This window comes from Sinohyriopsis cumingii, chromosome 15 (assembly GCF_028554795.1).
Source record: "Sinohyriopsis cumingii isolate HCF-2022 chromosome 15, ASM2855479v2, whole genome shotgun sequence".
Lineage (NCBI taxonomy): Eukaryota > Metazoa > Mollusca > Bivalvia > Unionida > Unionidae > Sinohyriopsis > Sinohyriopsis cumingii.
In genome coordinates this window covers 131833063-131850549 of record NC_142975.1, presented here as the reverse complement: position 1 = coordinate 131850549, position 17487 = coordinate 131833063, and the positions used below count along the sequence as shown (strand labels likewise).

The 17487-nt window shown below is 36.5% G+C and overlaps 1 protein-coding gene across 1 annotated transcript in view; it reads right to left on the bottom strand.

The window, feature by feature from the left end:
• Positions 1 to 17487, bottom strand: part of LOC149782793 (exosome complex exonuclease RRP44-like) — a 130928-nt gene that overhangs the window by 66496 nt on the left and 46945 nt on the right. Inside the window, exons 6-9 of the mRNA XM_089934304.1 lie at positions 15792 to 15947; positions 11841 to 11993; positions 6552 to 6677; positions 3457 to 3594 (exon numbers count right to left, since the gene is read on the bottom strand). Coding sequence (XP_089790430.1) covers positions 3457 to 3594; positions 6552 to 6677; positions 11841 to 11993; positions 15792 to 15947 — 573 coding nt within the window. The remainder of the gene's footprint in view (positions 1 to 3456; positions 3595 to 6551; positions 6678 to 11840; positions 11994 to 15791; positions 15948 to 17487) is intronic.

Here is a 17487-nt window from a genome sequence, read left to right as displayed (position 1 = left end):
TTAAGTTTGTTCTTGCAGTCGAAATAAGTGAGTTTTGAGAGCCCTCTTGAATGTGATCACTGTCTTTGTGTCTAAGTTCAGTGGGCAATTCATTCCACGTTGCTGGGCCTTGGTATGACTATGTTTTCATAGTGGGAACAATGAGTGTATGAGAATAGGTAATTGGAGGTGGAAATGCTGAGCATCCAACATCCACCTGGTGTATCTTTCTAAAAAATTATGACTGGATTACCCATGCGAACAATAACCAATTCTCCTAATTACATAAGCAACAAAGCCTAGGGACATTTGATCTGTGACCATTACATATGGAAGGAAGATAATAAATGAAATCTTCCTACCTACAAAATTTAATTGGTGAATCCAGCTAAGCTGATAGGCTGTATTGACTGTTTGAACTGGGTCTGGTGGCTATCTGTGCTGCCACCACTGGACTTACCAGATTTGAAGTTTGCCTCTGCAAAAATTAAATCACTGACATAAAAACTTGAGAAGGTTAACAATGCATGCCAGCTAAGATCTCAAACAGGATCTTGCATGGCTGCTGTTTTCAACCTATGGAAGAGAGCGGGTGATGACTCTTTGATTACAGACAGTAACCTATTTTGGGCTACAAAGCCTGGTTGTATCAAGAGAACAACCAAACCCTCTGATATAAACTGAAGAGTTTCAGGTCAACATAAACGGCAAGCAGCTCTCTTACCTTGTATGCAGAAGCTAAAGCTATCAGGAAACATGACCTGTATGATAGTGACTTTGGCTAATGGTTTTGAATCAAGCCATGTTAAAACCTGGGATTAGTTCCATTTGAAAACAAAATGAGGAAATTTGGTTGATTGAGACCAATATTGTCTAAAAGATCTGACTGGTCTATATCCCACCCAAAAACATATTTGTCATAATGACAGAATGCGTTCAATATCATGGGGCAGTACAATTTGGTAGTGATTGGGCAAACTGTTCCTCCTTAAAAATGCCAGAGAATTATGTCAGTCAGATGAGGGATTGAGGCATGCAGAGGGATGATGTTGTTTGTAGTCCCTGAAAACATGTCAGTTTCCCTAATGAACCTTTAGAGTGGAGGCAAAAAACATGTGACACGTCATATCAAGAGTAGATTGGCCAAAAACTGTCAAAATATTGGCCACGCAATATTGAACAGCCCTGGTAATTGACCCTAGCAATCCTGGTCATTGCATAAAACAGACGAGAGTACATATGAATGGCTACTACATTCCTGAAAGTGTTGGAAGATCAGTTCTGAAGGCGTCTGTTGCCTTAAGTCCCTCTCTTCCATCTTATCAAGATCTACCAGAATTGTTAGAGCAGCAGTAAGGGTGGAGGGCATTCTGAAGTAGCCAAAGCTATAAAAATATCCTTGAGGACAGCTTGAAAGCAAAATTTCAGTTTGTTCCATGGCAAGATCTGTGTAAGATGTGAAGGCTGGTGGATTTGAAGGAGTTCCATTGCACTCACTGTGCATCGAGGCCCAACTGGGTCTACTTGCATCACTAGAGAAGACATACCAGGTGGTATGAAGACTCAATTCCATCCCTATAAAAGCATCACTAGCTCTCCGTTGTGGACAAGCGGTGAATATAAGGATGTCCAGCACTGCTGGCTGGTTTGCCTGTCGAATGGTTGGCCTGGAATCTGAAAGAATAGAAGACAGTCTGGCTATCACCAGTACCAGCTGCAAAAATGGCCTGGCTGGACAGACAGATTTCTCACTGAAATTTCTGTCACAGAAAGGGCATTTCGCCGATGGTATGGTTGAATGGATGGATCTGTCACTAGAATCCCTCCCCCCAAAGGTGGCTAGACAAATTTGACGAAAAGATCCCCATGTTGGAATGGCTGGATGGCCAGTGTTGGCTGAATGGTTGGTGATGTTGAGACACCTGGTGATGGTTGGCCGGCTGGTAACAACAGCACAGCAGTAATAAGTGTTGAATCCGACGAATCTAGCATGAACCCATACGATATCACTTATGGGCCCACAAGTCATGCTCGGACAAGCTGTGGGGGACTTATGTCTTGTGGGCTGTCTAAAATTGAGGAATACTCCCCAGTGATTCAGTATCACCATAGGTTGTCTTCCTTGATTTATTCCATCTATCCTTCTCTTAAATGCCAAAAGGAGGATTTAATGTGTATAGTAAACATTTCTCCTGAGACAACACAAGATGAGAAAACAAAGCATGGATTAGCAAATTAGTATGCGACTATCTAGCTAAAACAGTAGCATAGACTACCTCTGACCACATATTATAGATGCTGCACATCAACAATGGTGTATACTTAATATACATACCTGTCAACTCTTGTGCCAGGAGATAAAATGGCAAATCAGTTTATGACTAATTGGCTAAAACCAAAGTTCAAAATTCCACTGACTACATATTAAAGACACTGCATATCATAAACGCTGTATGCATAGCATAAACGAAACAAGAGTCATCGTAGACTTCCATGCTCTAAAGTTGCTGATAAATCATTTAAATATGACATTCTGCTGAAATGACAAGAAAACACAAATTAAAGCAGAAACTAGTAACGTACTGAAACTACTAAATTGCTAAAACACTGTCATAACAAACACAACTGTGAAAATGTCATATCAGAAACCCTATTATGACAATGCTTAGTTAATAATTAAACTATAATTCTATCAAAAATGCATGAAATATGAATAAACTAAGTATAAATATCAAGCAGCATATCAGAATTTCTCTAAGAAGAGCTTCATAATGGACGAAGTAAGCGAACAAAGTCAAAGGTACCATAAGTCATCATCACCTTGTACAAGGTCAATAATAGCATGGTGGGATGGTGGTCTTAGAAGACTAAGTCCTGGAAAGTGACAAAATCACTCACAAATTGGCAGAAATTGTGAAATCATGCATACAACCTACAGTAGATCGATAAAAACCATACAATAAATCCAAAATGAATGTTGGATGGGCCCATATGAATACAAAACAGCTGGAATATTGGAGGATGAATTGTATGATGTGTGGTCTGTACAAATGCGAAGCTAAGAACTAGTGACACCTGGCAGTGCCAAGGGGAGGTAATGGGCAAGAGTTATTGCCTTTTGTCTATTGATAGAGTCCGGGAAAGATGATTTTTCATCATTGAGTAAGGTTGGATTGGCGAGGTAACAGGTTAATAGTCCAAACGTAATGTGACTCGGGAATGTATTCAAAGGAAAAAGAGAGCTTTGTAACTGAAATAGTTACATAAACTTAATGATCAGTAATAATTAGTTACATAACTTGAACAACTTCATTTCAAGTGCTTCATCAACTAACATGAAACTGCACTGAGGCTAAAGACCAAATAAAATAAATCTTCCTTTAACAACAGCAAACAGAGCTGTAACCAGCATGTAAAATTTACAGATAGAATTGGTTGTTGCAATCCTAAACATTGTTCCTTTCTTTAACAACATACATGAGGATATCTGGAGTTCTTTGGCCAACTGTCAATGGCAACCACAATTCTCTGACCAGCCAATACATTTGCCTGTCGAGTCTCTATTCGGATCTTAGGAATTCTTTTCTCAGCTGGAACAAAAAGGTGACGCGTGGCCTGGAAATGAAAGAAAAAAACCCCACATAAACATATATGGTCAATGATTTACTATGTTGTTGAATATTTTAAGACTAATGTTAATTGCATATTGCAAATGTTAAGGTCAATTTCAAAACAAGCTAAGTAAACCTCTTTTGAACATGAACTATATTGTGGATCAAAAGCAAACTTTTAGTTTAGACTATATGATGACTCCCCCTTCCCTTAGACTCATCCTCATTAAAAATATAAATACATCACTCCCTTGATAACTTGCACCCTGATATTCACGAACGCACTTACAATGTGGAGACAGGCATGGATCTCATCTTTTAAAACCAGAAAATAGAATCCCAAAAAGTAGCCCTGTTTGTTGAACTTGAAGAAAATCTCAAACAAAATTTGTAACTGAAACGCATATATATCGCTCATTTTATGGTCGAAAGCGGTAGAAAGGACCTGGAAATTTTAATCAACATTATGAAATTATCAACTTTTAATAAGAAATTATATAATTTGTTACATTTTCTTTCCAAACAACATCTTAGTACAGCGTAATTAAAGATATTCAACAAAATTTTGATCAATGAAAATATCACTTTCGCTAAGTGTAGGCAGTACAATAATATTTAAATGCCAATTAAATATGTTTTATTAAGTGAAATTTGTATTTTTGTTGTATCTTTTAGTTCTTCTTCAGTGTAATCATCATAAATGCAATGTGTATTTAAATGTAGAATGTGTCAATCTATCATAACAGCTATGTCCACAAGCGTTTCTCTGAGAACCTAATTAAGTGCCAACCGTGTTTTGATAACTAACTCACAGAAGTATTTGTTCTATTGCTGCACTGAATTAAAAGCTGGTATCCTTTGTATTATCACGTTAATTGCAAATTATGAATCAAATAAAGAAGGTAGAATTGAGGGGAAAAAAAAGTTAAATGGCATGCAAATCCTATATACTTAAAATCCAACAGCCCCGGTTGTATGTCGGGTGAACACACTTCATTTGATTAATCGAATACTGTTGTAAATGCTATTGTGTATGTAACATAATTAAACTACCTTAAAATAACTGACTCATTCATAACTGTGATCAAAGATAGCAAGGCAACCAAGCAAAATAAATACTTCGTAAAATAAAGAGCTTGGTTTCACAGATACGGACCATTGTGGGCAATCAAGTTTCAGAGAATTCCTGAACTGGTAGTTAGAGATATCATCAAGGATGATTACAGACCTGCCAACCCTGACGAGTCCGTCTCAGTAAGGTAGTTGATTTTTTTCTGTAAGATTGACCAGTTTTCAGTAAGGTGTAGCAAAATATCAATAACTGCTATTGTAAAGCTGGACAAAGTAATTAAAAGTTTGAGGCATCGACAATAGACATTACGTTCAACTGAAAAGTTTGTAATGTACGCATAGACTTTATTTACCACTAGTACACTTGCACAAACTCTAGTTCCAAACCCTATGCAGCTCAATGACGTGTTTCTATCTCTCAAGTTGACATAATTCTTGGAAATTCTTTTCCATTTCAAATGATGATGGCAATCATATCTCCTGCCACAAGACATACTCAAATACGCACAAGAATCTGAATACTCCTTTTTATTCTTCTATGCTGATTATTAACACTTTTCTAGAAGCTTATTTTCCTTTTTGTCTTAAACATGCATCACTTTCTGGACACAATTTTAAAAAATTCTATTATCAACAGTTTGAAAATAATGGAATCTTGTTTGGTGGTGTTTCAATAGTTAGTCTAGTTCCCTGCTACAATGACTCCCTACCCTACTTGGCACTATACTATTAAATACATCTTAAACCAGACTAATGAACAAAACAAAAAGCAGTGACGTAATACACAGATATTTTCATGTACACATGATGGTTGTTGAAACCAGTTGGATCAATGTCAATGATCCTTCACATGTTGGACATTTTGAAAATAAATGTAATCTATACTGAATCACGAACAGCTTCATTAGAAAAAGCACATATTAACATTTATTATCTACTTATCTACATGATTGTAAAATGAGGTTTCAGTCATTAAAAAGCCCAGTTCTCTACCCACCTCCCGTGAGTTTCTGAATGTCCAGCATATTTCTGAGAGGTCCCTTGGTAACTCACACCCTCGCTTATAGTACGGTCTATGTTTATGGACCCTACTGTGTGGAAGTTATAGAGGGAGAGGTGTAGTTAAGCCATCAAATCTTTTTTGCCTTGAGATAAGTAAAATCCATTTAAGAGAAGGCATGTATAAATGGCCCTTATAATCAGTGTGACACAAAAACACCCACATCTAATTTGCATGAATCAAAACATTTTTTCCAACATTGCACCATGACTACTGTGATTCATGTGCCTTGATGAATTCACATTATTCTGCATAAGTGTTAAGGACAGAGTCTAAAATAGAGAGGAAAATGTATGAAAACACCCTAAAAGCAGTTTCTTTTTCTTCGATTTTTTATACTTATGATGTGTTATAAATAGAAAAAAAAAGAACCATTTGACTTTTGATCTGTACCTGTTCCGTGTCAAAATTGTAATGCTTTATAATGGGGGGATCCAAAATTTGTAACACTGGGCAACATGGACCAAACATAAAACTTATGGGCCATATATATATATATATATATATATATATATATATATATATATATATATATATATATATATATATATATATATATATATATATATATATATATATATATATATATATATATATATATATATATATATATATATATATATTCTATAATTATAATACTGACTTTTTCTGAGTGCAGGCCACAAAAAATGACCCATAGGCCACATTTAGGCCAAAGGTATGTAGTCAGACCACTCTGATCTATTCCACAGAAAGGGAGATAAAAAAAATTGTCCAGGAGTTGCTGCTATACAAACAGACCACGAAATCGAGCATTTCAGACCAAAATTGTAATGTGTACTGTTACTAACCTCCTTTAAAGCAGACTGCTGCAGTATACCGCAATACTGACGCCAGTTTCTCTTGATGATTCCAACCACTCTGGCAGATGGTTGCCGCTGTTCTTTAGGCACTTTATTTTTTTTCAACTTCAAATCCTGAAAAGAGCCATCTTCCAATAAATAAATTATTTTAAATACGAGGAATTTTTAACATTTCTTTGTCATCACTGGTAGAGACAACACTTAAATGATACTCATTTTAACTGGTACAAGAACAAAACAATAAATATACATTTAGGAAAAACATATAATTTATCTTCCTTTATCATTTTTAAATGACATCATAATATACAGGGCTGATGCTTTAAAAAAAAAGTGAGGTCTTTTCTGAACTACTGGATGGATTTAATGAAGAAATAAACAGGGTTTTGAAGATATAATTTATAAAATATGAATTTTAAACATCAAAACATGAAAATTTTGTAATGAAAATGTGTCAAATTTAAAAAAAAAACTCAAAGAAGAAAATTGCTACACTACCGATGCTGGCAGAGAATAGGGCTAACATTTCCAGAAATAACCGTCACTGTTGAAGGTACTCCAATATAAATCAAAACAGCAAAAAAGTGCACCCGATTTTACAGTATATCACCAACACTCGTACAAACATGAAAGGCCATGTTTTTTGTTGAATTTTATTAAATTCTGTTTAGTGGTTTCTAATAAACTGCTTAAATTGTTTTTTTGATTTTTAGTATAGGTGGCTATATCTGATAGCAGCTTGTTCTCATTTGTACACATTTATAAGGTCTTCCATGCCAGAATGCTTTCTGTAAAATTTGGTCATATTCTGTCAAGCAATATTTGAAAAAATGGCATATAAAGGTTTTTGTAAGTTTAGTTAAGGCAGTCATGTCTAATGTCTCAGTATTTCTTCTGTCAAATTTGATAAATACTGAAACACAGTTTTTGAGATGAAGCCATTTAAAGATTTTTCCATTTGATTTCAGCCGTATCTGACAATGGATAAGCATCATTTGATAAAAACATAAAGACCCTTTATGATGGCATGTTTCTGTTAAACTTGGTGAAATTTTGTTACATGGTTCTTAAAAAATTGTTAAAAGGTTTTCCTATATTTAATACTGGTGGCCATACTTTATGGCAAATAAACACTCTTTGTAAAACTTCAAAAGCCTTTATGCTGAGATTTTTTTTGGTCAAAACTGAACAAATTCTGTTGAATGGTTTCTGAGACATTTTTTCAAAATTCTGTTTAATTGTAACTGCAGAAATATTTGAAGGCAAATCTGCTTCATTTATATTAAATTAAAGGACCAGGACACATTCTATCAAATTTTGTAAAGTTCTGTCCAGAGTTTTTTTAAATTTCCTAGCTTTGTAAAAAGGCTTTTGTATTTCAAGTTAATTGCAGCCATATTTGAAACCAGACTAACATCCTTTGTATGAACTAAAAGGACTTGATGCCTGAATACTCTCTGCCAAGTTTTGTTGAAATTGGTCTCTTGGTTTTTGAAAAGCTGAAAACAGCAATTGTTGACAGATGATGGACAATGCAAGTTGAATGTTGTACCATACCATAAGTTGTAATTTCCAGGTGTGATACTTGCACACACACATGCATGTACTAAAACCAGCCAAAAACATGGTTACCATATATTTTTTCACCTGAGAGGGCTGGATTTGTGAAAGATAGTTGAAGAACTCTTAATGTATTATGATCATAGGGTCTGACATATCTTGTGCCTGTTGCCCAAGGAAATGACTGAGTGCACTTGGGTCTATGACAATTCAAAGAGGACCACTGTCCTTTGGGACCAGGAACAATCTGGAATAAAAGCCCATCAATTTACAGCGTGAACAATATCATACTATCCGATGAAGACTGCTGATTTCTCACTGCACAACATCTGCACTGTATGGGTCTTTGGAAACATCGGCAGCTTAATGGACCCTGGATAATGGAGGAGGATGAACACCACTTAGTCTTCTTTATTAGCAAGTCAACTGAAGCTGGAACTCTAGATCAAGCTGCTGATGGTGAAATAGGAAGAGTACAAAACTGGTGCTAACAAGCAAAGGACTTCTTCTATAGATGCTTGCCATTGTTAGGTCTAGCAAAGAAAATGGTGCCAGTGAGTGTACTTCATCATCTCTAGAAGAATGTGGCGACACTGACACCTCCTGTACAGTCTGAGATGTAGCTGGTGAAAATTGTCTAAAGTGGCAGCAAATCTTACTTGTAGATCATTCCGACTGGGATGTGGTAACTTCCAGACAATATAAAACTCCTCCCTTTGATGGCATAGAAATGTAAGCGAACTGATTCCATACCATGTGGGGACTGTGGCACTGAACTAAACATAGAGTACACTGAGTAACTTGTGGCACTTCACTTGGTATGCTGATCCATTCCATGAGAGTGCAAGTGTTCTGGTTTTAGGTAAGCATAATGGAAAAAGATATTCCATCCTATAATGGTAAGATAGACTGGGTGATGATCTGTTGTGATCTGATATGTATGGCAGAGTCTGATCAAGGTGGATCAGTGCCATTTTACCTCTTATGTTGTCTGGTTCTTCATGATAGGACAGGTTATGGGATATTTGATCCACATAATTGGTCTTTACTTTTGTGCATGACAATATCTGAGCTGGCTTGATTTGATTTCACTCATGAAGCTAGTATGGATTGGTCATCAAACCCATGCAGTATCATAGCTGCCAACCCTCATGAATTTGGTGTGAATTTCATGACTTTTTCAGCGATTCACGGATTCACACCGCAAGCCAAAAATTCAAGAATTCTCCAATCCTCAATTATTTTAAATCTTTAATAAAATAACCGATTTCCCGTTAAGCGCTAGTCGTGATATTCGCAGTTGCCGAAACGGTCCGGTACTGCTGGTCGCGATATTAGTAGATCTACAGCCGATTAGTACAGTTGGCCCAGTAGCAAGCATTTTAGCCTATTTTAACCTATCTGTATAAGAGTAGTTTTACAAATGCTTTTGAGAGAAACTGGGACCTAACCGGAATTTTGCTCCGCGCATGTGTCACCAACACTTATTTGAGTTACGGTTCAGCATCGCATGTACGATTTTGAAAATGTCTTCACCACCAAGAAAAAAGAAATGTATCACTCAAAAAGTGAAGTTTAATTTGGAATATATAAAAAATTGGCCATGCATTCTGCCATTAAACATTGATATTCGTCATGCTTTTTGCACTCAGTGTGCCATCGCAGAGACGATGTGAGCAAGTATGTCGGTTGCGAAAAACACGTAGAAGTTGGGAAAATTAAGAATTTGCAGATTTCAGCTCCAGAATATTTTAAACAATTGGCGGAAGAAATGCAGGCTACCAACGCTGAAGCATTATTTGTGAGTTTTCTTGTCGAACACAATCTACCTTTATCAGCCAGAGACCATGCTAAACATCTGTTCTAACAAATGTTGCCGGACTCGAAAATCGATTCCAAATTTTCATGTGGAAGGACCAAAAGTGCTGCAGCTCCTGTGCATTCCTCACAGCAACAGTACAAACGAAAGTGTATTTTCTGTAGTGAGGAAAAATACAACTTTAGGGCCTCCTTAGCTGCAGAAAATTTGTCAGTAATTTTAGTCACCAAGATCAACCAGCCGGCAAGAAGTATGAACTGTTTAGAAAACAAATTTACGATCAAGCAGTTGAGGAAGTTGAAGTCTGCCACAGTATCATGTCTTGATAAATAAATATTTTTGCATATATGTAGTGTTTTAGTTTTATATTGCTAACTTGATATAGTGTAGTATTGACGGTCAGAGTGGATGGAGTTATTGTCATGGTATTTTTCACGAATTCTTGTCCAAATTCACGACTTTTTATCCCTATTTTCACTAATTGTGAGCCTGAAAGGTTGGCAGCTATGTATCAGGCCTACTGGTTCTGCCAAAAGTGGTTTGCCATTTTGAGGCGGCAAAAAGATGCTGGGAGTAGCTGTAACTGAAAGGGATAACCTAGACTGCTTCTAGGCTGGCAAGCCTTCTGGATTGCTTTTTAGCTGGCAAGCCTTCTAGATTGCTTCTTGGCTGGTAAGCCTTCTGGATTGTTTCTTGGTGGGCAAGCCTTCTAGATTGCTCTTTGTCAGGCAAGCCTTCTAGATTGCTTCTTGACTGGAAAGCCCTCTAGACTGCTTCTTGGCTGGCAAGCCTTCTGGATTGCTTCTTGGCAAGCCTTCTAGATTGCTTCTTGGCTGGCAAGCCTTCTAGATTGCTTCTTGGCTGGCAAGCTTTCTAGATTGCTTCTTGGCTGGCAAGCACTCTAGACTGCTTCTTGGCTGGCAAACATTCTGGATTGCTTCCTGGCTGGCAAGCTTTCTGGACTGCAATACCCATATTATGTTTTTCTGATGGTAAATACTGGAATTCTAAGACATTTTCGTCAGTAGTGTATGTAAATCAAACAAATGGAATGTTGTTTAATGTGCAGTACAACCAATTCTCATTATCTTCAACTTTTTACGAGTGATGCCACTATAAGGAATTCACAGAAAAATTTTGTTAAACATACTCTTTAAAGTGAGAAACAGAAATATATCCTAGAGTTTAAATAGGTACTTCCTGTGTGTCACTGACAGCCATTTTTATACGGTTAAATATTTTGTAAATATTTACAGACAGTAAACTGAACTAAACCATTAATATGTGTAATGCTGCAGCCGTAGAGACTTGCTTCACAATTATACAAAATGTAATTACTGCTATTGTAGGGTTTAATGCCATTTTATACATGGCAGTCAGTATAAATGTTGGAGGAAGAACCACCAACCCATGAGAAGTTACAGGCAGGCTTTCTCACATACCCACACTGGCCGAACCCCATGGCTCGAACCCACATGGACAGAGGGGCTGTGATCCGTAATGTTAAGCACTTTAGACCAATTAATTCAATACTATACAAAGAAGAATAAGTATAAATGACTAGGAACAAGGAAATGAAAAAGTCTTGAAGCAAAAACAACAAAAAAAGTATTAAAGTAAAAACAGTTTCATACGAAATGCCTTTTCTGGGCATCTGAACTTATGCTGGAATACCAAATTCTTTCCTAGGAACCCAGCACTTCCATCTGATTTTAACATTTGTTGGGCCCTATGATTGGGTAATGTATCCGAAGAAGAAATTATTGTTACCAATCTGAAAGGCTCAAATGATTGGAAAACTCTGGAAAGGACTGAACCACATAGGCATAATTAACCTTTGTCATTTCCCTGCCTTCCCTGAATGAATTTAATCTTTCATGTTATTTAAAAAGTTACACCTCTCCCTTAATGTCTGCATCATCTGGTTTTTCCTCTGTCTCCTCCATCACTAGAGAACTAGGGCAGCCCCAGTCACATTCTTCCAGCATCTGTATGGCAACAACATCATCTTGTACTGCTCGGTTCAGATTCATATGACCTTGAATGAAAATCTGAAGGAAACAATAACCTGAAGTGAAGATATGAAGTACACAGACATGCACATACACCAAACCCCATGAAAATACTATCCTATCCAAGGTAAACACTGTCATGCCCCCATGACAGACCCATGATATCAATGATGTGTATGTGTTTTGGATTTTTGATAGCATTTTGACAATCTCAGTCATATCACTATGATGTCTGCAATGTGGCAATTTATAGTGATGTCTAGCACTGGGGCATTGTGTCAGACATTCAGCATCATGTCCCACTCAGTCACCTTATCCTGACACCAGGCTAACCAGTCCTAACACTAACACTAACCTCTAAGTGCAAAGTACCAATCGAGGTAGCTGCTAGTACCAATTTTGTAAGTCTCTAGTATGACTCAGCCAGGGTTCAGCCCATGGCCTCCTGCATCCGATGTCAATATTCTTACCACTTAGGATACTGGAATGGTCTGCTATCAGTGATACAAAATATGGGTGACTCTTTTTATGAAAAGGAAGACTTTTAGTACAAGCCCATTCCCACTGTTCAAAACAAAAAGGTCCAAGCCTACAAAGGCCATACAAAATATTGCTTAATATCTTGTGACCTTGATCCCAAGGTCATCAGATTGTCAGGAAAAAGAAAAATAATGTGCCCAACAGCCTGGGATAACCAAATTTAAGTGTTTGGTAGCCAAGCTTCTTATGAGCTTAAACCCCTCCAAACAACCTGCCCATGTTTGCTGTTAGTTGATGAGTAGTGTGTTTACTCCAAGGTAAGGTCAGTAATGGTGGGAATATAATTGGTTTTGTTTTTATTTTGTTCACAAGATCTGAGAATTGTTATGCTAGGTGTTACCTATGCCAGATAACTCCACATGTGGTAATCCTCACCAAGTGTCATTGCATGTTTAAACATATGTAACTGAGGTCTGACTTCACTGATCCTTGCAGTGGGAACATGGCCTTATTATATATGTTTGAAATGGAGAATAAAAACAAGTTTCCTACAACAATCAATGTAATGTTTACTTCTCTTCAGTTTGAAATAATAACATGCTTAAAATGTAAACAAGCACTATTTACTAAAGAACTGATTCAGACAGATGCGATTTTATAGTGTAATTCAGTGTGATTGTAAAAACGATGCAACAACTTGATGGGATACATTAATCAAGATGGATAAAATTAGATTTTCATCGTAAAATTTACACTGTACCAGGCATGAAATGAAGATAAAATGGTGCTCAAACTAACAACCCCTTTTTGACCACGCTCTTGTAAATTGTCATGATTTCGGTTTTTAAAGCAGTAATGGACTGTATAACTTGGATAAAGGTCTGCCAAATAGTGCAGAGAACATTATAATTTTTAATTCACTGACATTTTTCTATTATTACATGTACACTTATATGTACTATGATTTCATGTACGCTTACATGTACTATTATTACAACTCTAATTTTCATGAAAGATTAGCATTTTATAAACAGAGTCATACTAAGCATAAAATTGTACCTTAAATGGGTTCAATGACATAAACACTGTTTCATTTCTGCTACAGGTACTCATTGACATATGACATGCGATTAGAATCAGGCTTTGGATTTGGAAGTACAGAAATGACTATGTCTTTCACATTATTAGTTTTACTTTCAAATTGGTAAAAAAAGTCAATCAATATTTCTTTTCTTTTCTTTACAAAGTGTGTGTGTGATTTGGATTTTTAACGCAGCTTTAACAATTTTTCAGTCATATTACTACAATGTCTGCAGTGTGGCAGTTTATAGCGATGTCTAGCACTGGAGTATCATGCCACAGACATGTAGCATGATGTCCCACTATCCTGACAACAGGCCGACCAGTCCTAACACTAACCTCTTAATGCAGAGCACCAAGCTAAAATCTCCCACAATTCTGAGTCACTTTTAATCACATTCAGCCAATTAAAAACATGTCACACAACTGGAATGGACTTGGCAATGGCAGTATGGACTTTTATTGCTTTCGCAAGTGAGGAGTTTACAAACATGGAGCATCTTAAGCATCTGGAAAAACACTCATCACAGAAAATAAAAATGTGTACTAAAACTTGTGTAAAAATTTCTAATTTTTTAAGCATTTTATATTTATTACAACTTGATTTTCCTAAGCAGTTATTTTTATGCAAATCTTTATCTCTGTGACTTTCATGTATTCAGGTAATTTTTAGATGCAAATGTTTAGAAATTAGCATGAATCCATTAATCATGCAACACAGAATAGACCCTTCACTTTACATTATTTTCACATTATCTTCATGCAAAAATATAACACACGCAACTTTAAGCAAGAGCCCCAAGGCTTGAGACTGCATGCCTGGATGACATCAGCCAAACTGCCTATTGCAAAGCAACTGACCAAGTATTCTGGGCTGCTTTTGGCTGAATTTGGTCCAATTCTGTTACATGATTTAAATGTCATTTAAAGGGTTATACAATTTTTAGCCATGGCAGTCATATTTTGACAGCAAATATTTCATCATTTGTACAAACCTAAAACACGTTTCCTGAGTACTTTTCTCTCAGATCTGGTCAACTTCTTTTAAGCATTTTCTGAGAATGTGTTTATAGGATTTTCTGGTTTTAGTAGTTATTGTCATATTAAAAGATAGCATGGCAACTTTTATACAATCAGGACAGAATGTGTCCCCGTCAGATTTGTTTAACGTCTCTAAGGAGGTCTTGATAAAGAAGTTACATGATCATTGTCCTGTTTTCACTCATGGCAGCAATACCTGATGGTGGAGCAGCACTAAAGCACAAAATTAAATGATTTCTTTTAAATCTAATTAATTTCTGTAAGTTACTGAGACAGGAAGGAGTCATTTAAAGGATTATTATTTTTAGTACTGCATGTATAAACTTGACAGGCATTCATGATAGGATGCTTACTGTCAAATCTGGCAAACTTTTGTCAAGTGAATTTCATCAGAAGTTGTTGAGGGTTTTTCTTTTTATATATTTTACAACAGATTAGCATCATTTGTACAAATGTTGAAGGTCTCCATTCAGGAAATCTTCATCAAATCTGGTCAAATTCTGCTGAGCATCTTTTGAGAAAAGGTTGTTATAAGGTTTTGTAGCCAACTGTGACCCTAAGTCAAAAATAATACCCTTTCTAGTCTGTTCCATCACACTCTCATGTGGCTCAATGAGATCTTTACCATATAAGGGTATAATAAACATTTGAGTTTTTCATGCAACATCAACAAGGTCTTCCAGTAAATTGGAAAACCAGTTTAACTGCATAATGAGATGAGGTGATATTTTACATAACTGTGATAACAAGATGAAATCATACACATAGACATTTTCATTGGGTCAATGAGACATACCTACATTGGAAGCAGTTCTAAATTATATTATCATATGTTATCAATATTATTTTGGTTTAGCAGATAGCAAGCTATGTCTTTGTAATTTCAAAGTGCTTTCTGTAAAAAAACATAGATGATGAATTTTACCAGACCTGCAAATAGCAGAGCTCTACCGGAGTCATATGAGAGTCTAGTTGAACAAGACAACACAGCTTTAAGGAGATGGTTACCATTTGAATAAATATAATACAAAGCAGTCTTGGAGATGAAAGGTATCAAAATATTCATGCCTCAAGGCACCTTTTCAAAATTGTATCGATAAAAAAGTAATTATCATTTACTTCTCAGGGACTTTTCAACTAATTTAATGTATTTTTCAAAGGAATTACACTGAAAATATAGCATATCTTTCTTTTTTGATACCATCTGGTACCCTGACATGGTTCCTCAAAACGTACCATTCTGTCTTCATTGTGAACACTGACATTGGCTTCCATATAATTCTCACGACTGGCCTGAAATGTTCCCTGGAGAAATTTTCCTGATTTTATCCCTCTCTGAATCTCTAACAGTGGCAGGTGCTCTGGAAACTGAACCCTGTTGTCCTCTACAGACTGCAAAATATGTAAGCATTTAAACATACATACCAAGTTTTATGACAATAGAAAATGTAACTTGTAAATAAGTAAAAAGTTGAAACTGTGAATAACTGCCTAAATTGTGAATACCTGTAAGAAGTGTAAATTGTGAAATAACTAAATAAAAACGTAAACTGTGAACAGAATGAAGTGTAATGGTGAATAGAATTACAAAAATTTCTAGTTAATTATGTTTCTTTGAGAATACTTACCTGACCACATTAACATTAGGGACAATAGCCTCCTACCTCCCAAATCCAGCACTATTAAAAGACAAAAACTGTATCATTACTGTCTATATCATACAAAGGGCAATAACTATTGTCCATTACCTCCCCTTAACACCAATTTTAAAGCCGAATGAACAACCAAGGTGGATGCTCACATAGCAAGGTGGATGGGAGGGTCTTTAAGTGAGGACACACCAGATTGAGGTTTTGTCTATGCAGAGTTAAATCCCCAAGATAAAAACTTGAGAAGGTTGACTCTGCAAACCAGCCAACAGCTTCTCTTACTCAAACAAAAAGTTGCACTTGTATTTGAGGCTTGCAAGACCTTTCTAATTTCATGAGCTGAAATCCTCATATGGCGAATCTGATCTTTTGAGACATCTAAGTATGCTGCGCATATAACCCACTTAAGGATCTTGCATGGCTGCTGCTCTCATCTACAGACATGAGGGAGCACACGACGACTCTGATTGCCCAGTAACTGGTCTTTGACTACAAAGCCTGCTTGTGTTATGAGGATCCACCACACCATCTGATTTGAACTGAAGATAGTTCATGTTGATTTAAAGGACACAAGCTGCTCACCTTGCTAAAGCTATCAGGAAACAGGTTGTGTTTGATAACAGCTTTGGTTAAGGCCTGGGCTAAGGGTTCAAATTTATCTGCTAAGAATCAAGATTGATTTCATTCTGGAAAACTGTTGAGGGATTTTGGTCTATTCAAATCAAAATTAGCTAGTAGGACTGATAGATCTTTATCATGATTGATATCTCTTCTGCCATGATGCCTAAATGTGTCAGATATCATACAGCACAGGGTCTTCCATTAAAGTTAAAGGGTAAGTTGCCAAAGTGGTGGGGGATGGTTGTGATACCTCCCAAAAGGACAATATTATTGACTCAACAACAGTCTTTTAAAAAAATGACCCTTTTCTCATAAGCCTTGACAGCGGAGGGCCTTCTTATACTTGAAAGTGTTTTAACAATCAATGGTCTAAATTCTTTCTCTCACAAAGCTGTCCTGACAAAAGGTGTGAAGGAGGTGGTGGTCTTGGCAGGGAAAAGAAACTCTGCAACCATGGTTGACTCAAAAGATTCAGGTTGGTCGTAATCTTCCTGGGTAGATTTATTGCTGGTAAATCACACATCATCTAGTCATGGTGGGGTGTAAATGGTACATCACACATCATCTAGTCATGGTGGGGTGAAAATGGTACATCATATACCATCTATTTATGGTGGGGTGTAAATGGTACATCACACATAATCTAGTCATGGTGGGGTCAT